Raw genomic sequence first — 23,174 nt, forward strand, 5'->3', positions numbered from 1 at the left:
AAAGCGATTTAAAAATCTATGACGTCATCACAATGTTATGTCTATCGGCCGAGTGGGAACTCGCGGACAGGGCCAGCGGGAGAAACACTACTGCACATATTCAGTGGGCTGCACAACGTGGAAGCTTTTTTTGGCTTATGCGCCAGCCGAACAATTCTTATTGGACTGAATGGCAGCCATTTTCGGTCCGGTATCCAGCTCTTATAATACCTCCATGCTGTAAATGTACTGTGCTAACCAAGCTAGCAGCTAGCATTAAGGTCAGCTCCACCCTCAAGTCCAAATCATGGATGTATAATAGAGCTGGATAGGGCGCCGCCGCTGAGCCTTGCAGCCAATTTTTCCCAGTGGCCACTTGTCGTATTGCAGCAAAAAATCCCCATGCGGCCAAAAAAGCATTTTCACTATAGACCACCACTGTAAAAGAGACATCTGTAAAACTGCTGACAGGACACCTCAAAAAGCAAACAAGGTTAGTTATGACTTTTATTATGAACCTTTGGTCCATGGAGGTTTTATATTTGTAAAGCTTTCCTCGAGTATCCAGCTCTTGTTACACATCCATGGTCCAAATATGGTCACTTCTGGTTATAAAAATCCAAGATGGCAACAGTCAAAATGCAAACTAAAGTCTTCAAAACACGAGTCCACAAACCAACGGGTGACGTCACGGTGGCTACGTCCATTATTTTTGGCCAGTGTATGGCGAAAACCTAGTCTTGTGTGTATGTGTCTGATTATAGCAAGAAAAAACCTATTCAATGTTCATTTGGGCACCTGGCTATTTTTTTTAAGACATATTCAAAAAATTGTGAACCCATCCTTTAATTGTCACTTACATGTTGTTTAGGTGATTTAGGTGGCTAATCTAAAACAACAACAACAACAACAACAACAACAACAACAACAACAACAACAACAACAACAACAACAACAACAACAAAACTGGACAACAAACAACACCCGGATTTGTCTTGTGTTAACTAACAGCGACTACACCCAGCAATTGAGGCTGTGTGTTTAACGAGCAGACCGTGAAGGCACCATGCTAATAAAAGGAGAAGGGGTGGTGGGGAGCCGAAGAGCAGGGGAGCAGAGGGAGGGACTATAAACTAGCGTTAGTGTAAAATTTCAACATTTCGTCGTCTTCGTCTCTCATCGCAGGGTTACACAAACTTCTCCACTAAGGTAGGCCTCAAAAAACTGTCGAAAGTACTCTTTTCATCAACCGTTTTCCGTTAACCGTGGTTGGAATGTGGCGTTTAAAGACGTATATCTTCACCTAAAAAAAAAGTTGTTAAAAGAAATTTTTAAAAGAAGAGAAGAGGATGTGTTTTTCAGTTTTCGATAAACATCTTGCTGAATCCGCGTATCTGTGTTTATCTTCGACTAATTTATCTGTTAAAACTCTGAGCTAATTCAATAAGACAACTCCGCTTTGGTCGATAATGTGGTAACTTAATTTAGCCGTTGACAAAGCTGGTATTGTTGCCTGGCGGTGATTAACGGTCCCCGGGTTACTCGGGCAGGGCTAGACGGGCTTCTTCCTTAAAAAAAAAAAAAAAAAGGACACTTTTGATCCCTTTATGGCTCAGATGATGTGTTGTTTTTCAGCCTGTACAGCTTTAAACACTTTGTCTGATGAATCTGAAAGAGCAGCCCTGCCCTTGTTTGTGGCACAGCTCAACACAGAGTGATTATAAACTGGTACTAAACTTTTTAAATGGATATGTTGTGGTATAATATGTGTGGACTAGCAATAAATTCAGCCAAACAATAGGAACATTTGTAGTCCATTGACCTAACATATCTGTTAATGCTAAAAGCTTAATCACCTTCCTTTTTAAAGTGACTCAGATCCTCCAGTGTGCTGCTTGTTGCTGCTCATGTTACAGCTGATGTAATGGTCACATAGTTCAACCTTTAAAAAAGAAAGTTCATGAAATGCAACTCATTTTATTTTTAATGTTTGTTTGTTTGTTTGCTTGTTTTGGATCCAGGAAATCAATCCTCATCAGCAGCCATGGGTGTAGAGGGGGGAATGAAATGTGTCAAGTTCCTGCTTTTCTTTTTCAACTTTATTTTCTGGGTGAGTAGAAGCAAATGATTACTAACAAAAACACGTAAACACAAACATGTTGAGAAGTGAAGGTGGTTTGTGCTGGCCTAAAAAAAAAAACCCCTCTTCCCTCCCAAAAAAGAAGTTTTTATTCTGCCAGAGAGCAAACAGGAAATAAAACCAGGTTATGGTGTCCAGTGTGATTCCCCGTGATGGAAAGTAAAGAGCACATTACCTCAAGTACTTTTAATTTATTTGAATATTTTCATTATCTGCTACTTTATTTACTTTACTTCCACTTCACTACATTTCAGAGGGAAATATTGTACTTTCTACTCTTAACAGCTTCAGTTACTTTTCAGATGAAGATTTGACACAATGGATAATATAACAAGCTGTTAAAATGCAACACATTGTTAAAGATGAAACCAGTGGTTTCCAACCTTTTTGGCTTTTGACGTCTCACAAAAAGTAGTGTGTAGTCGGGGTCACATTTCAGATGTCTATGAGTTGATAACAGCTCCAACAAATAGTGATTTTTCCCTCTAAACTTCTCACATGGTTTCATTTCAATAAATGTTCAAATGATCCAATATTTCACTAAAAATCAAAGATTAGAGAAAAACTAAAAACAGATTTGTGTATCAGAACTCTGTTTTTTCTTCTTTTCTCTCCCATTAATCATCTCATGACCCCTCAGATTTATCTGGTGACCCTGACCCCTAGGTTGGGAACCACTGGACTAAACTAGCAAACTGTATATAAAGTAGTTGAAACTAGCTCCACCTCCAGCAGCTACAACAGTAACATGCTGCTCTAACACTGATGCGTCAGTGTTAATAATCTAATGATGTCATATATAATAATATATCAGTCAGAGGAACCAAACCACTACTTTTAATGCAGTACTTTACTTTTAAGAACATTTTGCTAATAATACTTACTTACTGTATTTTTATTTAAGTGGGATCTTTCGTGCAGGACTTTTATTACTTATAATGGAGTACTCTTACATTGCTGTATTAGAACTTTTACTTAAGTAAAGGATCTGAATACTTCTTCCACCACTGGTGATTTGTGTTATCGAGATAAATCAGCTTATCTCTTTTTGGCTGGTGGAAATATTTGCAGCTCTGGACTCATTTTATAACCCTGTCTTTGACTTTGAGCATGAATTCTGGTCTTGTTACCTTACTTTAAGGTCATCATATGTGGGGGAAAAAAAAAAATCAGCTGATGAGCAAACACATACTCACACAACTTATGACATCCCCTCTTGATTTATTCTTCCTGGACACTTTCTGCTTGACTCACATGTTTGGTTAATATCAAATGAACCAAAGCATAGCAGAACACGAACACAAGGACGAAGCATTTATCTCAAATATCCTGGCCAACCTGTTTCCTGGATGTTACGTGTTTGCAGTTCTGTCTCGCTGTGTGTTTGGGAGTTTTGGAGGGAGAGTCGATGATGATGGAATTTGAATCTTATGACCAGATTTAAGTGTAACAGCATCATGTGACTCGTCCAGTGTTTTTCTTCTTTTTTTTCTTTTTTTTCCTCCCCTTCACTGACACACTGCCACTTAAAACTTTACAGTGAACTTTGTTTTTACTGAGTAACACTCAGATAACAATCTCACACAGGGGAAGAGGAAGCACTGAATGACAAAGCTGATTTTATCCGCATTTTTTAGGGCCGGCTGCAACCAACATTTATTTTCTTTATTTTCAGTTAGATGAGTTAGAAAAAAGAGTCCAACGTGGCTCGAATCAAGTCTTCAAATGTTTTTTTTTTTTTGCCAGACCAACATCCAAAGATATTCAGTCTATTATCATATAACAAAAAACTAATAAATCCAGAAAATATTTACATTAGGGAAGCTGGAATGAGTGAATTTGAGTTATTTTTGCTTAAAAATGGATTTTAATGATTAACTGTAGGGCTGCAACTGATGATGATTTTCATTATGGATAAATCCGTCGATTATTTTCTTGATTAATTCGTTTTTTGGTCCATAAAATGTCAGAAAATGGTGAAAAATCTCGATCACTGTTCCCAAAACCCAAGAAGTCGTCCTTGAATGTCTTGTTTTGTCCCAATCAGCAATCCACAACTCAAAGATATTCATATTTGAGAAGCTGGAATCAGAGAATTTGGACATTTTTTCTTAAAAAATGACGCCAAGTGATTAATCCATTAACAGCGGCCAGAATAAAGACTTTATTACTTGATTCTACTTTTATTGTATTCTGGCATTAATGCACTCCTCTTTGCTCTGTTTGCTTGCTCTGTTCACTCCTTTATGTTTTCCTATGTCAACCATTAGCCACTTATTTGACTCCAGCTCAAATATTTACATTGGTGGTGCCAGCAAGGAGAGGTCGTCAGCTGCAGCTACGGCTTAACATGGATAACATAACAAGCTGGCTCGCATGAGATAAAAGCTACCGACAGATGTCCCGTGTGACTGAAGTAGTCAGTTTTTATACTGGCACAAACATTTCTGTGAATTTTTACTTGACTTGCTTAAAAGGAAATTGAAAGCATTGAAGAGTAGAAAGACCAGTTTGACTGGGAGATGTTGTTCCTGGAGCATCTGTTCATTTGTTTATAGCGACTCGACTATGCTGCTTTTTAATAGATAAGAAAGACCCGCTGTAGACGATGACCTCGATTTTAAAACGGAGAGTTCTCACTAAACCTTTTATGATAACCATAAGGTGAATTTATGTTGGATGTTTGTTTTTGCCTGATGCCAAGTATATTAAGAGTAATAAAGGGTCAATAAATGTCAGCTTGACTCTCAAGTTATGCATAAGCATTATAAGATTATAACAACATCTTTTTGTTTGTTTTTTCCCCTGATCATTAGAACTGAAACAATAAAGCGATTAGTCGATGAACAGATAACTTTTTACAACTTTTAAACACTCAATTAACCATTTAAGTATTTTACAGCGATGATGCAACAGAATTTGCTGGTTTCAGTTTCTCAAATGTGAATATTTGCAGGTTTTCTTAATTTTATGATGATAAAATTAATATTTTTACATTCATATTTTGGACTGTAGGTTGGACAACAGTTTGTTTGAATTGGTGTAATTGGTTTATTCAGACTTATCTGACATTTTATAAACTTAAAGATCAATTGAATAAAAGGCAGATTAGATTAATAATGTCACAATAATGAAAAGAATCATTAGTTGCAGCTTTTTTTTTTTTTTTTTTAAATCATTGTAACATTATAGTCACCAACAATGACTCTGACTCTGAGTCAAACCTCAGTCAGAGTCACTGGATTTTCCATTATTAGTTTTTATATAACCTTTTGCTTTTTGGTCAGTTTTTTTCTGCCCTATATTCTATTTTTATCTTTGACTTGACCGATGATGTCTTCCGTTTCCTCACATCCTCATCGATACATCATCAGATAAATGGATATTTTAAGACATAGCCTGTCAGTTTTTATGAGAAGGTACAAATTTACGATAACACTGAAAGAACTGAGTTACTGGCACCAATGCGTACGTGTTCGTTTGCTGCAGCTTATCTGCATAAAATATGGGAGCAATAAGCCGCTTATTTTTTTCAACACTTTTTTTATACTTCTGCTTTTTGAGATGAACCTAAAGTGCTGACACTAATGACTGACTTACTGTTTGTCCGACAGTTCAGAAACCTTTTTTAAACTATTTGGTTCCTACAAGGGGGGAAAAAAGTACACTTGTACACTTGTATTATCTGAAAATTATTTTTTGCAATTTATTGATTAACTGTGGCTTGTAAAATTTGAAATCACAATATTCAAAAGCCCAAAGTGATGCCAACTAATTGCTTGTTTTGTCTAACCAACACTCAAAACCTTAAGATATTTAGTTTATTATCACAAAAGACAAAAAGAGCAGACAATCTTTACAACTGAGTGTGTTAATTTTAAGTACTTAAAAGTTATTTAAGTAATTGAAAAATTATTAAAAATTGAACTACACATTGTATTTGTTTTTTTTTACACTATGCACATAATCACATAGTTCTATATTGGCATATGATAATATAGGTGATTAGTGGGTAAAAACTACTTTTGTCCTGCTCACAATTATCTTATTTCTATCTCTACGGCTGCAACTAACGATTATCGTCATTACTGATTCATCTGCCGATTATTTTCTCGATTAATCAGTTAAAGTTATAATTTCCCGCTGCCCAGAATAGTGACTTCACATGCCTTGTTTTGCCCTACAGTCAAAACCCCCCAAAATAATCAGTGCGCTATTATATAAATAGAGAAGATCTTTGCATTTGAGAGTTGCTGATCAATTTACTGTGGACTGATGAACATTTGCAGTTTTAGTGATTTTAAATTCCCCTCCTGACTTCAGCCTGAACCCCACCACAACTGCGTCTACCCTGACTGGACTGCCTCTCCTTCGATAAAGTACCGACAGAGTGAAGGACGTGTATTTCTCTGTAATGTTTGCCTTTAGAGCTGCTTGATCCCAGCTGATGATGGTCAAACACTTCACCCACATAGTGTTTGTAAAGGATCACTCCACCCTGAACAGTGACACATGAATATCTCTGTTTATCTCGTATCATTTTACATCTGCATACAGGAACCAAAGACTGTCACAACTTCCTTCCATCTGTTAAACATTAGTGCTTATTCATTTAGCCTGCAATGAGGCGTTAATGTGTAAGCAAAGACAGGTTTGACAGTTATTATCAAGTGAATTTTTAGTAATTCCTAATTAAATATTGGGTCAATTTTGGATCTAAAAATTCACGTCAAGTCCAAATCAAGATGCTCAAACTGGATTGGTTTAGACCTGCAATGATTAGTTGATTAATTCTTTGACAGAAAATGAATTGGCTATTTTAATAATCAAATTATAATTTTTCTTAATCTTTTTTTTTTTTTTTTAAGCAAAAATGCTAAATATTTGCTGGTTCCTGCTGATCAAATGATGAGAATTTGATGCTTTTCTTCCTCATACATGACAGTAAACTGCATATCTTTGGGTTTTTTGACTGTTGGTAGAACAAAAACATTTGAAAACGTCAACTTTGGCTTTTTCACCAAAAATCAAATCATTCTTTACTAACATTTTATAAACAAAACGATTAATCAAGTAAAATAATCATTAGTTTTAGCCCTAGATTGATTACATTCAGACACCAAAATTCAGGAAGAATTCACCATCCAGACTGCACTGTACTTAAACTCTCAACCCTGAATGCAGTCAGACCTGCGCACTATCAGGTTACGTCCTGTCAGCTAAATTATCTGAGAAACAGAAATCCAGATGAGCGGCTTAAAACTCTTAAAAACAACATTTCTGAACCCTGGAAAAAAGTTTCTGAAACGACAAAACTTAAAAAATTACCTGAAATTGTCAAAGAGGTGGAATTCAAAAGGCACACATTCAGATTGATGGTGTCAAAGTATTTAGTTGTGGTTTTCTCAATTTCACAAGTACATATTCAGTTGCTTATATAATTCTAATTATTACAGCCTTTCTTTGCTACCAGATAATCAAATAAAACAATTAAAGTTTCCACTAAAAGGCTCAAATAAAAGAAACAAGCTTGTAGTACATGAATACATCCCTGAGCTGATCTCCCCTTTTTTTTCCTGCAGTTATGCGGCCTAGCGTTGATCGTCGTGGGAATCCTGGTTCAGGTTAATTTGCACAAGACCTTCATGATCCGTGATCCGACAGCCTCCGGAGCTCCCATCGTCCTCATCGGAATCGGTGTGGTGATTTTCTTCATCGCCTTCTTTGGCTGCTGCGGTGCCTGGAAAGAGAACTACTGCATGGTCACCACGGTAATTCATATAGTTTGGTTTCTGTTAAATCACAAAACAATAAAAAGATTTCATTTGTTTTGCTGTGTTGAATGTTCATGGACCAGATTAATGAATAATGTGTGTGCAAAACCTGTATAATCTGTTTAAGTTGATGTAATTCACTGAAAAATCTTTAATTTTTTTTTATTTTTTCCCCCCAGTTTGCCATCCTTATCTCTCTTATCATCATTGTTGAGATTGCTGCAGCAATTGCCGGATACATCTTCAGGAACAAAGTGAGTCACTGTATTGTGTGTTAAAGGATGAGTAAAACAACAGTCAGGAGCCCAAATGAAGATTGAAACAGGTTTTGCTTGCTGTAATCATTCCTCCTGTTCATACTGACCATTAGAAGATCTCTTCATAATGACCTTACAATGGAAGTGACAACGGACAAAATCCACAGCTGTTAATTTGAGCAAAAACGTATTTAAAGGTTCATCTGAAACTTATGAGGCGTCAGCAGTCTGAGTTAGTCTAATAAAGTGTATATCTTCCACAGTTGCAGTCTTTTTTTAGTAAAAAAAAAAATCCCTCTTAGTGTTTTGACAGACAGTGTTTTCCTGTCCAGCTGCAGTTGGAGGATCATAACAAAAATAAGGAATGTGGCACTAAAGACTGTAACGTCTAGATATCTACTTGATTTGACTCATTTGGACGGCTGAAGCTTCATTTTAGCTTCAGATAAACTTTTAAATACATTTTTGAACAGAAGGCGGACTGTGGATTTTGTCCCCCATCACTTACATTTTAATTACATATGAAGGGCTCTTCTAATGGCGGGTACGGAGGATTACACCAAATAAGACATATCAATATTCATTTGGGCATCCGACTTAATTGTTTCAGGTCTGACTTGAATAACTGTGAACCCATCCTTTTTAAGTAACACCCTGCAGAACGAGTGTCTTAACTTCCATGTTGTGTTTCCCATCCCATATAGATCTCAAATGTCGTCCAGGATAGTCTCACCGAAATGATCACCAACTACAACAACAGCACAGATGATTTCAAAAAGGCTGTGGATAATCTGCAGGAGGATGTGAGTTCAGTGTAGACACACTGTTTACTTAGTCTGACTACACCTTCACATAACAGTGCTGCATCCTGTTGGTCGCTGCTGCATGACATTACATTGTTTCACTTCGCACCTTCTTGACACGTTCTGTCCTCTTACTATATGTTGATCATGTGATTACTGCCAAGCCTTACAGCTGGCACTTCCTTATGAAATGTTTTGACTCATGTTCTTTTTCCAGTTGAAATGCTGTGGCGTGAACAGCTCCGCCGACTGGAAAAACTACAGACCTAATGGGAACTCAGTGCCTGACTCGTGCTGTGTGAATGTCACCGCCGGCTGTGGAATCGGGACCATGACAGATCCTGCCAAAGTGCACCAGAAGGTAAACCTGCAGTTTGTTGCAAAGTCAAATGAACATGAGATTTACTATATTCATGGTCCTGGTTGATTTGGTGACACTTGTGATTACTGGTGGTAACAGCGAGTGCGGTCTAACACTTCCTCAGCAGCTACTTAGTCAGAAATACAACAGAAGAGCAACTGGTGTATCTGATAACACAAAGTCATGTGGTTTATGTAGTGGAAGTGAGTCAGTAATCAGCCTCTTTTCATCATGCCATGAGAAACCTCGATTCATGCTGGACATGACGAGTAGTTTTCCACACAACAGGTTGCGACAACTTGGCAGAAATGGAATATAATATTCATAAGTGTGTTTTAATTAGTGTATAATCCCATGAAAATAAGAATTGTAGTGTTTTTGTTACCTTAGAATGAGCTCTTTATATCTACATAGGGAGCAGGTCTTCTTCCACAGAGCCCGCCATGTTGCACCGCCATCTTTCTACAGTAGCCCAGAACGGACAAACCAAACCCTGGCTCTAGAGAGGGCCTTTTGCATTTCGTGGCCACCGTACTTCTCCTACACGCTTGCAAGGGGAGGGTGAAGGGTATTCAGTTGGTTGCAATCTGCAACCTCACTGCTAGATGCCATTAAATCCTTCACACTGCACCTTTAAATCGATCCTTCCGTCAACCTTGTGATCTTCTGTTTTGTAGATGCACTTTTGCGGAACGATTGTTGTGTAGCACTAACCACAGTGACAAATCGTAGACTGTATATGTGACAAATACATTGTGTCTTCAGTGGCGTTTTCACAATGAAAGTTTGCATCAGCAGTAATTTAACGCAGCTCTGATGCAGCCGTGGGAGTGTGAGCAGTGAGGCTGATTATTGGAGCGCTGGATGACATCGTTTACTGTCTGCTGTCAAATAAAGGAATAAAATGTCCCAAAACATAATAAATAAGTCAAACAAGTGACTGAAGAGGAACCTAGCTGATATATGAGAGTACATATCTTTTACATAAACACATAAAATAAACATGAGGATCCCTTAAATGTTTCTGTGCTAAATAGATGTGTATATACACACACATACAGTATATGTGTGACAGGATCACCACACAGGTGCATGTGAATTAGGCCTCTCTGACTGTTTCCCAAAGCCCAGGATGATGTCCTCAAATGTCATGATGTTAGATGAATAGAAGACTAAAGAAACCAGAAAATATTCTCTCTTGAGCAACTGGAACAAGAGAATTTGGACATTTTTCTTAAAAAAATGACTCAAAATGATTAATCAATTAACGAAATGGTTAACGATTAAGTTCCTTTTAATCAACTTATGGTTGCAGCTCTAAATGTGTTCATGCGTAACCCATATATAACATAAAACTAAAACTCAACATTTATTATTACACAAACGGCACTGAGTTGTGTGGTTCCTTGAACTATGAGGAAGTAAAGTCAACTTCAACAAAACACGAGGGTTAAAAAGTCAATGTTTAACCCTGAAACAACGTGTCTCTTAAAGAAGTCAACCAGTGAAACGTGCAGATTAAAACTTTTCTCTCTGTGTTCCAGGGTTGTCAAGATGCTGTTGAGGCTTTACTGAAGAAACACATCCAGTGGGTGATAGTTGCAGCTCTCGTTATTGCTTTCCTGCAGGTATGTATCATCAATAAACAAAAGACATGTTGAATTGGCAAAGAATGACTCAGACTTACGACTTCCTTACTCCAGTAACCCTCTAAACACCGAGACTTGTTCTGATGTTTGATGTCTGGTAGTTTCATTATTTTTCTGCCCCGAAAAGCACTTTTTTTAAAACTTTTTTTTGCATGTAAAGAAAAATCTAAATTTTATTGCAGGCAGGTTGAGAAAGGATAAACAAAGACACATATCTCAGAAACAATAATGCTTATATCCACTGCTTTTCTTCCAGATTATGGGCATCGTGTTCTCCTGCCTGCTGATGAGAGGCATCCGCAGCGGCTACGAAGTCATGTGATTCAGCTTCACACCTGAGTAGGAGTTGTTTGTTCAGGTCAAGTTTGGGAGCTTAATTCGGAAACGTTAAATATTCTTATACTTCAACTATAATGCACAGAACAATATATTTTTCCCTCATTGATTTTTGGATATATTTTCATAGGTGAGCAGTACGTTTCTACTTTGATACTGTATGTGTGTAGGAATACAAAATGATAGACTTAGTAGAGATTAACGTCCACTTTTATCACATATTTTCTTGTTGGTTGTAAGGAGTTCTAACATCTTTTTACTTTGCTGGATCTCTTTTGATGCTGAGTTTTAATGTCTTGCTGGTTCCCAAGTCTCTATTTTTATTAAAGACTCTTTAAATTACATTTGAATTTGCGTGAATTGTTCATAAAAATCAGGGAAAAGAAACTCACCATTAGGTATTTATTTCAGACACAGTCCCATTACAGTGTATATAATATGGCACAGCAACACATTCAAAGCCTGTTGAGCAAAAAAAAATTATATATATATAAAAAAGAAAAATCTTAAACAGAATATAATTTTGCAAATTATCTCTAACGTTACGTGCCTCTCCTTGCGAAAGGCACAGGAAGCTTATGACATTTCCTATTTTACACTTTACAACACAAATGACAGCGCAAGGGATGCGCAGTTCCTTTCTGTAGCATCGACCTGCAGCAGGAAAACAAAAAGAAAAAGCTTGAATGAAATTTCGTGCTGCGGTATGGTCTGAACTGGGATAAGTTCATGTCATTTTTAAGCTCCCGAAGCAAGAAAACATCAAGTAAACAATAACATAAAGTGCCATCACGACTCTCTTCAGACAGCTTGTACCTGCTGTGCTGCATCCCAAACAGGTTTATGAGGATAATAATCATCATTTGCAGAAAGTTCAGCTTCTCACCACACACAAGATTGAATGTCTTTGCAATTAAATAATTTTTTTTCAATCTATTTAGGATCAATCAACATTTTTTCTTTCTTTTAAAAAAGGTGCTTTCACTACTGATTTGTTGTTTTTTTTTTTTCAATGACGACCAGCTGTTCAGCATTTTACTAAACTATTTCCTTCCCTCTAGACAGTTGCCACAAAATTCCTCCTTCACACGTTATCTACAATTCTTTCTGCATGATCCGGCATCGTTGATGTTAAAAGAAATAAGTGCAGAATACAAAGTGAGGTTTCAAGTACAAGAAAATACAGTACGTGTTTGATGAGAACATGTTAATGAACACATTAACACATGTAAAAGCTCTTTTATCTGTATTTTTTTTTTTTTTTCATGAATGGAATGTGTCGGAACAATTGCACCATTCCTCGAGCAAGATATGAACAGACCATGAACTACCGCTGAACTCTGACTAAAGAATATCCTCTTTGTTTCCCTGCTTGTCTTTATTAGCTGTGTAATGTTGTGCTAGCTTAGAAGTAAACAGATGACCAGTCTGTGCCTTTTTTTTTTTTTTTTTAAGTGGTAACAAGCTTGAGATACAGCGACAGGCAATAATGAAATTACCTCGACGTCACCACTAAATATTGTCCAGTGCATCACAATTTAAATCCCTCAGGAGGGTTGGAGCTTTATGCTGCTAGATATGAGAACTACACCGAGCAAGTTTTCTAAGTTATAACATCTTCTAACAGTGTTTTATCAACCTGATGTATGAAGCGGAGTTCTATCCATCTAATTAAGACACTGTTCACATTATATTTGCAAATGAAATCTGTTAACTTAGTGTTTAGTCAGTGGTATCAGTCACTTCATATTAGTGAGGATGTTTGCAGCTAACACGAGAGCTTTAATTGGCAAAAGGAGATTTTTTTGTTGTTTTTTTTTTTTTTTTTTTAAACAATGGATGAGATCTTTTTTCTTTACTGCAGACCTGCTTTGAGTTTTAGGTTCTTTTTTAAGTCTAAACCTGAAAATCTTGCCAAGAACAGCTCTAAAATGTTTTTTCCTTAGCAAAAAAGATGTTGACAACTTATAGGAAGTTGTGCTGCGCAGTGCACGAAACAGAACATAATCGCAAAAGCACATTGCTTCAGGCTTCCTGTCAGTGGCGGTTGGGACCGTTGGGGTAGTTGGCAGAGAGCAATACAATGCTGTGCAGGAGCAGTGACACCTCAGATTCTGCAAAAGAAGGCATGAAGATAGTTTAACACTTAAGCGAATACGTTTTGTCACTTTTATGGTGAGAATCAGAGGAGAAGATCAATACTTCATGTGTGTAAGATGAATATGAAGCAACACCTAGCAGCCACTTAGCTTAGCATAAAGACTGGACATCTGCAATTACCACCTGGGAAAACCACAAATTGTACTTCTTAAACTTTGTTTTTGGTACAAATTAAACAAACAAGATATAACATGTTAATTAGTGAGCTGTACAATAGCTGGTAGACTGAATTTGTTACCTTTGGGCAGAGCTGGGTGAGTTGTTTACCCCTATTTCCAGTCTAAGCTAAGCTAACCGGCTGCTGGCTGTGGATTCATATTTAACAGACATAAGAGTGATATTGATCTTCTCATCTAACTCTCAACAAGAAATCAAATAAGGATATTTTCAAAAATGTTGAAGTCCTTTAAATGTTAGACAAAACAGTCATGTGAGCAGGATATGAAGTCACAAAATTACAAAAATACTGTACATCAAAATGAAAATACCTTTTAAAGAGGAGGACACCTGAAGCCACTGGGATAACCACTCACGGCACTGGTTAGGGCTAAGACTATCAGAATTGAGACCCCTCAGATAACAAGCCTAGAAAGAGGAAAATATGATGCATTTGTAAACACAGAGAAATATGTGTTCGTCATAAAACATCACAAAATATGAAATCGTGCAGAGCAACTGACATGTTTGAGTTCAGAGTCACTCAGCTGGTGAGCGCCCAGCCGGCTGAGGGCGCGGTCCAGCCAGAGCAGCTCCAGGGCGTGGCTGTTCAGCCGATGGCGAATCAGGAAACCCGGGAGGCGAGGTGTCAGGAAGAGCAGGGGGCTGATGTGTCTCTGGTGGAAGAAAAGAAAGACAGAAGAGCCAAGTTCACCAAGCTTTTTCTGCAATTTTATATCAGGTGAATGAGCAGCGTTTGTTTGTTAGTGATGAGTGGAGGACTTTTACTGACCATGTGATTCACTCTCATCCTCTTTACACCCAGAGGGGGTCCAGCAAACACGCGTCGAACAGCAAGGATTTCAGACACTTGAGGGTTTCCTCCACTTTGCACCTGAATATACACAGAAAGCAGCTTATTGCAACACTGGATACAGGTTTGACCACTTATACTAGACTACTGATCACAGATAAATACTGGTTTCACACAAGACCCAGCTGTGTAAATACAGTTCTATACAGCCACGGCTGTATAGAAGTGTGGTATATCTTTGCATAAGTCACTTTACACTGAAGATTCAACATAGTGGAAGAGGCTGAAGACCTGAGGCCAACAACGCTGTGAGAGTCATTCAAACCAGCATGCACTCTGAAGAGCCCACAGAGTGTACATTAAATAATCTAGAGCCACAAAGATTGGTCGATTAGTTGATCAACAGTAAATTAATTGGGAACTATTTTGATAGTCGATTAAACATCATAGTCATTATTTAAGAAAAAATGCAGGAAATTTGCTGGTTTCAGCTTCTGAATGTGTTGATTTGATGTTTTTTTTTCTTTGTCATGCATGATAATAAACTGATATCTTTGAGTTTTAGACTGTGGGTCGGACAAAACAGGAAGTCTGAAGACATCAGCTTTGACTTTAGTAAATTATGACAGCCATCTTTTACTATTTTTGAAATTTATTGGACCAAATGATTAATTGTTTCATTGAGAATAATCAGCGGATTAATCATTAATGAAGTTATCATTAGTCGCAGCTGTAAAATTCTCAGCAACTGCAATAAATAAATATCACAGCATGATGATTTGTTTGGTCAATAAACTTGACAAGTCAATATAATATTTTTTTATTATCATTTTATCTCTATATATATATTGGTTAATATTTTATCTCACATTCACTGTTACAGACTGGTCACCTGTTAACTGACCAGTATGGATAGTGATTTTATTCAGGAAACAAGATGTCATCTGTAAAAACAACATTTAGGACTCATTGCTGTAAAATAAGATACTTTGTGAATACAGCCCCCGGTGTCTGTCAGGTAATTCATAAATTTGGGTTATTTATATGTAGAGCTGCAACGTTTAGTCAATTAACTGATTAGTTGATCAACAGAAAATTAATTGGCAACTATTTTGATAATCGAATAATTGTTTCTGTGATTTTTCAAGCAAAAAAGCCAAATATTCTCTGGTTTCAGCTTCTCAGATGTGAGGATTTTCTGCTTTTCTTTGTCATGTGTGACAGTAAATTAAAAATCTCTAGGTTCTGGACTCTTAAAGACATCACGGCGGGCTCTGAGACCATTTTTAAACATTTTATACAGAGATCAATGATCAAATCTAGAAAATAATCAGATTAATCAACGATTAAAACAATCGTCAGTTGCCGTCCTGTTTATATGAACAAATGAATGAGTTTTATGTTTGTGTCTGGCCGTTTACATCCATCCCTCATGGAGGAAATTATTCAGACACATAATCAACAACAAACCAAACGTTCCAGCATTCAAACTCACCAGCATCTAACAACACAACACATTTACATCATCCAAATATGAAAAGCCTACACACAAGATAACAATAGAACAATACAAATTAAACAACCACAGCCCCCTCGAACACAAACATAATACACAAATTTAAACAAACACAACCCAAACAAAACAAATACTACACATGCATCTGTTCATGTCAAACATTGTATATCTGATCCCGTTCATAAATAAATAGTCTAATAATAGATCGTGCATGAGGTGTGGATACCTCATGCAAAATGCATCGTTGATGATTTATGATTGAGGAGTGAGATTTATAGCTGAGAGGACTAGAACAGATGGCAAACAGTGTAAAAGGAGAAAACTAAAAATAACACCGCTAAGTATTTACCTCCTCATAATACACTATTCTTACCTTAGCGCACAAGTCCTTAAGGCGACCCTGCAGCTGACCATCTTTGACCCGGCCGCTCGTATACTCGAGCCCTTTGAGCACCGGCCGGTGCTGCTTCGCCCTGAAGGAATGATACACACCCCGAAACTCCACCTGCTGCCTGGGAGTCCAGAAATGACGGATCAGGAGCTGGCGAGGGAAAAAGTACCTGGCGGTGAACAGGGAAGGATAGTAGCAGAGAGAGGAGAGACACATGGAGCGATGGGGAAAGATATGTATCAGCGAGGCTATTGATCGTTTCAGAACGCTTTGCTGGATATGAATCAAAGATGGTTATTTTAAAGTAACTCACATCAAGACAAAGACCAGGTAGTTGGCGAAGGGAGGGATAGAGATCATCACCAGAGGAATGGCCTTAATCACGTCTCTGCGAAACTGTGAAGTAAATGTTAAAGTAAAGCTGATATCAAATAACAAACTTAACAGACCAGAAATGAAACAACGGCAAGGTATTAGATTAAAAATAACTCCCACAAAGGCACAAATTAATTAGATTTAATCTGTTATGTATGCGATCTTTAATCAGTAATGAACAATTCTGCAGAAGTGTTGAGGATTATGTCCCGATCTGGAGATGCACTGTTCATTCCTGCATTTAAAAGATGTTACATGTAGTAGTTTTAAACATCAAGACATTGTGAAATTAATTATTATACTTTAGTATGATTGTCATTAACACATAAGACCTCAGTCAATCCGATTGGTCACCTTTATCTTACAAAAATAGAATTGGAAGTGCAGATTTACCGTACGGTCTATTGCTAAGAGGATATTTCTTTTTTTCCAAGTCAAAGTTTCCACTTTCTCTTTTGCTTTACTGTGGATGTGATTGATATGTTCAAGGTGTCACTGCTGTGAAAAATGTAGAACCTGCTGTCTTGTTTTACCCTGAAATAAAAACCTTCCTTTATGTCTGTTATATATTAACATCCTCAAATCTTTTGTTAAATGTTGGACTCTTATTTTGCATGGACTTTGGTGTAGGAAGTCGACACTTTAGTGATTGAAAAATTAATCATAAATGAACAAGTACAGGTTCAGGTTTTCAGGTTCAGTCTTTCTTAATACAATACTCACAAAATCTAAAAGCAGTAAATTGAAAGAGTTATTGGTCACTGTAATCATTAATCCTCTTTATATATGAAGCAATCCCTCATCAGCACAAGTCCAATGTGTTGTTGTTTTGTGCAACAATGGACTTTAAGTTCAGCCGAAGCTAATATAAGGCGTAAACGGGCGTCTTCCACAGTTACAGTCTTTTCAGTATGAAATTCAACTTGAAAAACTGTAGGAGACCTTCTATAAAATCTGACCTGGTGTACACAGCAGATACTACCAGATCATTTTATTTGTGTTTCAGAATGATTGAGAGAATAATGTTTTGATGTTAAACTGCTCAGAGTGTTTTGGAAACTTTGTTATCATCTCAGTGTGTCTTAAAAAAACAAAATGTAATTTTTTGCCTAAATATCTGGATATAAATGTGATAAAATGTGACTTATATGATATGGTATAATAGGATATGGTTTCTTACAGTTACACTAAGAGTGAGTATATAGTTTGTGAGAACAATTAGTAATAAATATGATACGCCAAGCAGCAGAGGCATGTTATATTTCACTCAGCTATAAAAAGACAAGTAACTTTTGAAACAAGCTCATATGTGTGTCAAATACCCGTCCTGTGTGTGTGTGAGGAGACTCACCTGTCTGAGTTTCTCCATGTCCCTGTAGGGTAAATCCTGGACCCGCAGTCTTTCACTGGCCATTTTTATTTTTATCCTCTTCACATCTTTGGCGTCTTGGAAAAGTAGCTTGAATCCTAGAGTGACTCAATGTTAAAAATAATGTTAATGAAGTTAAAATTTTGAAGATGCACTTACATCCGTAGGACAAAGTGCCACGCCCACGCACACACGCACTCACACACACCAATGACGGAGGAGCTGCCATGCTATACGCCGGCCTGCCAGCAGGAGCCATTAAGGTTCAGGCTCAAGAACTCCTAAAAAGGTGAACAGGAGGAGTCGGGGAATTTAACCAGCGACCCCCCTCCTGAGCCACAGCCATCTTGTCCTGTACAGTCCTATGTAAAGGTTTGGACACTCTTTGAGGTTTTGTACAGTGTGTGATGCCACAAAATGATGAAATTAATTCAATTTGGTTCATTTAACTAAAATTTGATCTGAGTTATACATTGCATTTACATCAGAATTTTAAAAAAAAATCACACAGAGTGCCATTTTTGTAGAGTCTACTTGGTCATATTTGTTTTCAAATGAAAACATGTTTTTTGGAAACAAGTGGAAATTCTGTTCATAGATGGATGAATTGACTTCAATGTAAAAATGAACTAGGATTATTCATTAATATTAAAAAAATGGAAAATAAATACAACAGTACATTAATACACTGTGGCTTGAAATACTGGTTTGAATACAGAATTTGATTACCTGAATTCAAAGATGAATATTTACTTTTTTACTGATTGATAGCTTGAGATGAAAAAGTACATTTTCTGGATGATATTGTGAAAAGATTAGATGCTCTGTTAAATCTACATTTATCTCAATTTTGTTAATTATAATTTTGAAGTGTGATGTTTTATATATATGGTGATTTATTGGTCATATGATGAATCAGCGAAATGTATATAAGGGAAATGGAAGCGGTCTCTGGCACCATCCTGATGAAGGCGAGTTAGCTGAAAACGTTTGGTGAATCAATAAATCATAGTGTGCTGGAGATGAGTTGTGCAACTTGTTTTAATTCTGATGGACTTGCATTGAAGCTCACACTGGTCTGCACCTCGCTGTGTGTATTAAAACAGAACATCGACATACATTTCCTTTACACCAAATTCACAGGAAACATATCTTTCTTTTAATGAAGTTAATAAAATTCAATTAAATGGAAAATATGATATACAGTAGCTGAGAAAGTAACTCTACTCTTTAAGTGCTCCATATGTACCGTATCTGTGTCTGTATCTGTACCGTCAACATGATCATTCTTTGAAACTTGAGGAGTTGGACTCCTGAACTTCAAAGTTGGCATTGTGCTTGTGTTTCTAAAATTAAATCCAATCTTTCTACATCCTGAAATACATTTAGATTCAATTTAAAATTGAACTGATAAAAAAAAACTGTAGTTATAAAATAATCAGTGCCCAGTTTTAAGGAAATAAAAATATCTAATGCAAGCTGAAACCTTTACAAAATATCTACAGTACATAGCAATAGAGTACCAAAGATATCAGTGTTCCTACCTTCAACAAAAGTGTGGTAGAGCTGATAAAAGCGGGGAAATCTGCTTTTGAGGAAACCTTCATATTTGACATTTGCCCACTGGAGCCTGGAGGCGACATATCGACCGATACCTCGCCTAACTTTGGACGACGAGTAGTGTCTACACAGAGACAAACTGTAATAAAGAAGAGGTGAATATGAAAAACTTAACTCCTCATAACATGAATTCTATCTTTAAAATATCCAGGTTTGAAATCATCTTTACACCTCTGTCCCCTGACCGTGGTGTAGACAGTTTGATGTTGGATATTAAGACATTCAGCCTGGTTAATTCTCAATAACTTATATTTTACTACAAGAGATGGGTCATATTGCATGAAACCTATCTATAAACTGGAGGTTGTGTATGTAGTGGGAGGAGGCCCAGATGAAAGAAAGCTGGTTTGACAAGTCCGGGACAAAAGGTCTGGAAACTACTGAGATAAAATCAGGCTGTAAGAGCTCATTGGGCCATATTTCATGACCTGGTGGTACATCTCAGGGTTTCTGGGTCAGTAAGTGAGGAGTGTCTACTGAGAAAATGTAAGGTGCCCTTTTGTAAATCCACTTGGACAGGCAGCTCAACATGTGGTCAATTCAAAATGGATCATGACTGTGAACATTTTAAACTCAAACTGAAACAGTTTTTAAAGAGGGATCAGTCATGTAGTCATGAGTGACCTGGTACTTGTTGTTTTATGAAACTTTTATGCTATGTTTGTTTGTGAGTTGTCTGTGTTGCTTTGTTGTTGAGTTTCGTGTTGTAATGTACAGTAGGGTCCAAAAGATAAAAGACAAAAGATACTTCTATCTTGCATTTGTTTCAAATGTAATATTATTTTTGACAGTGCTCCAAAGAGCTTCCTGAGATATCACAGAATGATTGGCTTTCTCAGTCTTCAAGTGCCTCCTTAAATGTTCAGTGGGGTTGAGGTCAGGCGACTTTGGAGCAAAGTCCATGACAGTCAGGACTCCTTAGTCTTCTCTGGTCTTTCAGTAGTTCTTGCAAAGCTTTGAGGTGTGTTCGGGGTCATTATCCTGCTGCAGTATGAATCCTTCTCCACAAAAACGCAAAGCAGAGCATGTCTCTGAAGAATGAAGTGGTACTTCTCCTTGGTCAAGATGGAGTCAATTCGTTGCAGGTGTCCATCTTCAGAGTAGGCAAAACACCCTCAGACTTTAATATCCCCACCACCATGTTTCACTGGGGGTTTGATACACTCCTGTTTCATTCTCTCTCCTGTTCATCTCCTTACATACACCCTTCTGTTACTGCCATAAATCTCAAACATGGATTTTGACATGCTGGTATTTCTTAGTCCACCCCAAGCATTTGGCCTTGTTTCCCCTCCTGAGAAGTGGTTTAGAAACTGCTACTCATCCTCTGAGACCACTATAAGGCAAACTTCTTTTGCTGATTGGAGTCTTGCATTCTTTATTCAGCAAATTCTGTATCTGTGAAGAAGTTGCTTTTCTATCTCTCAGGGAACTAAGCTTGATGTATTGATCTTCTGATGGTGTGGTCACTTTTGGTCTGCCTGATTGTGCTTTCGATACATATTATCCAGTTTCTGCAAAGTGCTTTAGTGTGCCATGCACTGCCCACTTAGAAACCTTTTGTCTAGTCATGATTTGACGCTGAGAAAGCCACCATATATGGATGCCATGTATCACAATGCTACTTAGTACGCAATGATCTGCTGGAAACTTGAGACACAGCCATATTTATAACAGGTGAACACTGGCTTGCAAGTTGACCTCCAGATTTAACATGTCTAAGTATAGTGGGATTTTGATCTGGACCTGGTTTGATGTAATCTGGGTGGGGAAAAAGCAGTGAAATCGCCCATTTTTCTGTTATCATAAGCAAAATACAAGGTTCACAAATCTGAAAATGGGTTTAAACAGTGTGAAGGCTTTTGCTACTATGTCTAACACTTTTCACACGTGTAAGTGGTAAAATTAAATGAGAATTAGACACTAAATATCATTCTTCATGCTTCCCTTGACTTTCCCCTTATTACGCCTTAATCAGACGTTAACGTCAGCGCCCTGTTGTTTGGATATATTTATTAAAGACACAAACACTAGATAGATTTATACTGAGTTTCGAAACGGCAGTGCAAAATACCATAATTTAAGTAGCCTATAAACTGGACAACTCCTGTTAAATCATGTATTAGTTTACTTTATTTTTTAATAAAACGTTAAGATAAGTTGAAGCAGTTATCTAGATCAACAGCTAGCTTAGCTTAGCAAGGATTCAAGAGAGATGCGAGCAAAACAACGTGACAACTCGCGGACGAATGAACCTCAGAGAGTTTTAGACATACCTGGACTGACGGGACACGCAGGGAGAATAAAGGCCATTTGTTATTCTGTTCGCCCTGAGACCACATAGTCGGATCAAAGACAAACGGCTGCACAGGCTGGAACAGGACAGCGCCATGTTTCCGCCTAGTTACCGTAATGACGCGCATGTACCGCAAAACCAATAGCCGACCAGTTACCGTAATACATGCTGTGTGCATAAACCAGATGTCAGAGAACAACTTCGTTATTTAGTGGACGGACAAAGTTGTTGTCAGTATAAAAACAGTTATGTTATATTGTTGAATTTACTGTGTACCTGTGTGTACCAGTATGTAGGTTATATAGTTGTAACCCACTCAAAATAGCTTATAATCAGGGTGAGCCTATTTCCAGTCTTTTCCTCAACTGCAATAGCTATTTTAATCCAGCAGAGGGCAGTGGTGGCGATGCAGAGAGGAAAGGGTAAACGCTAGATTGGATTGTATGGGCTAGAGGGATGAACTCTCGTAAATGCAAAAAACATCAAGAGCACCTCTTGTTGAGAGAGTAGAATGAGACAGAGGAATGATAGCAGGCAGAAAGGATATGAACCACACAGAGTAGAAAATATAAATGCATGGTAAAAAGTTAAAGGACCAGTGTATAGGTGCAGATTGCAACCCCTCACCCTAACCCTCCCCGTCCAAGTATGTAGGAGAACCCACAGTGGCCACAATACTCGTGACAAACCTGTGAGGCCCTCTCTTAAGCCAGTGTTTGGTTTGTCCGTTCTGGGCTATTGTAAAAACATGACGTTGCAACATGGCAGGCTCCATTGAAAGGGGACCTGCTCCTCATGTTGATATAATGGATATAAAGGGCTCATTCTTAAATCTTTAAAGGGCTTAAATCTTACACACTGGTCTTTAAGTATATCTATCTATCTATCTATCTTACAAAACATTTGATGTTGCATAACTGGCTTTTGGAAACAGCAATCATCATTTTTCACCATTTTCTGACATTTTTATGGACCAAACAACTAAATGATGAATTGAAAAAATAAACAACAGACTAATCAATAATGAAAATAATTGTTAGTTGCAGTTATGTTATTGTTTTGGTTGAATTTTTTTTAGTCTATTAGCCTACATTTATGTGTCATGTACTACAATGTACAAAAAACATTAATGTCATACAAGGAGAAGAAATGTATTGTACCAGATTTAGCTACTAGCT

General features: G+C 37.4%; 2 protein-coding genes across 3 annotated transcripts; one reads left to right on the forward strand and one right to left on the reverse strand.

Moving 5' to 3' along the window:
• Positions 1–1,067: 1,067 nt before the first annotated feature.
• cd63 (CD63 molecule) lies at positions 1,068–11,641 on the forward strand. The gene is made up of 8 exons (XM_042409356.1): positions 1,068–1,188; positions 2,001–2,089; positions 7,702–7,890; positions 8,073–8,147; positions 8,855–8,953; positions 9,171–9,314; positions 10,859–10,942; positions 11,220–11,641. The coding sequence occupies exons 2-8, from the start codon at positions 2,024–2,026 to the stop codon at positions 11,283–11,285; spliced, it is 723 nt and encodes a 240-aa protein (XP_042265290.1). The 5' UTR covers positions 1,068–1,188; positions 2,001–2,023; the 3' UTR covers positions 11,286–11,641.
• A 46-nt stretch (positions 11,642–11,687) lies between these two features.
• letmd1 (LETM1 domain containing 1) lies at positions 11,688–22,122 on the reverse strand. 2 transcript variants are annotated; one of them, XM_042409355.1, is made up of 9 exons: positions 21,977–22,122; positions 19,625–19,779; positions 18,063–18,178; positions 16,650–16,732; positions 16,319–16,505; positions 14,409–14,510; positions 14,140–14,292; positions 13,948–14,044; positions 11,688–13,413 (listed from the first exon to the last, which is right to left on the reverse strand). In XM_042409355.1, exons 1-9 carry the CDS (start codon positions 22,090–22,092, stop codon positions 13,337–13,339), a joined length of 1,086 nt encoding a protein of 361 aa, XP_042265289.1. In that variant the 5' UTR covers positions 22,093–22,122; the 3' UTR covers positions 11,688–13,336. The 2 variants fall into 2 exon arrangements, with proteins under 2 accessions (XP_042265289.1, XP_042265288.1); XM_042409354.1 differs by having other exon boundaries at positions 18,063–18,187.
• Between the last annotated feature and the right edge of the window lie 1,052 nt (positions 22,123–23,174).

Source organism: Thunnus maccoyii, chromosome 4 (genome assembly GCF_910596095.1).
Source record: "Thunnus maccoyii chromosome 4, fThuMac1.1, whole genome shotgun sequence".
NCBI lineage: Eukaryota > Metazoa > Chordata > Actinopteri > Scombriformes > Scombridae > Thunnus > Thunnus maccoyii.

Excerpts from the sequence above, each read along its gene's own strand:
- cd63 (XM_042409356.1), top strand. The coding sequence starts at position 2,024 with ATGGGTGTAGAGGGGGGAATGAAATGTGTCAAGTTCCTGCTTTTCTTT. Across the intron at positions 2,090-7,701 it reads TTTTCAACTTTATTTTCTGG|TTATGCGGCCTAGCGTTGAT; the intron begins GTGAGTAGAAGC and ends TTTTTCCTGCAG. Across the intron at positions 8,954-9,170 it reads TGGATAATCTGCAGGAGGAT|TTGAAATGCTGTGGCGTGAA; the intron begins GTGAGTTCAGTG and ends TTCTTTTTCCAG.
- letmd1 (XM_042409354.1), bottom strand. The coding sequence starts at position 22,092 with ATGGCGCTGTCCTGTTCCAGCCTGTGCAGCCGTTTGTCTTTGATCCGA. Across the intron at positions 19,780-21,976 it reads TGCGTGTCCCGTCAGTCCAG|TTTGTCTCTGTGTAGACACT; the intron begins GTATGTCTAAAA and ends TCTTTATTACAG. Across the intron at positions 14,511-16,318 it reads TTAAGGACTTGTGCGCTAAG|GTGCAAAGTGGAGGAAACCC; the intron begins GTAAGAATAGTG and ends GTGTATATTCAG.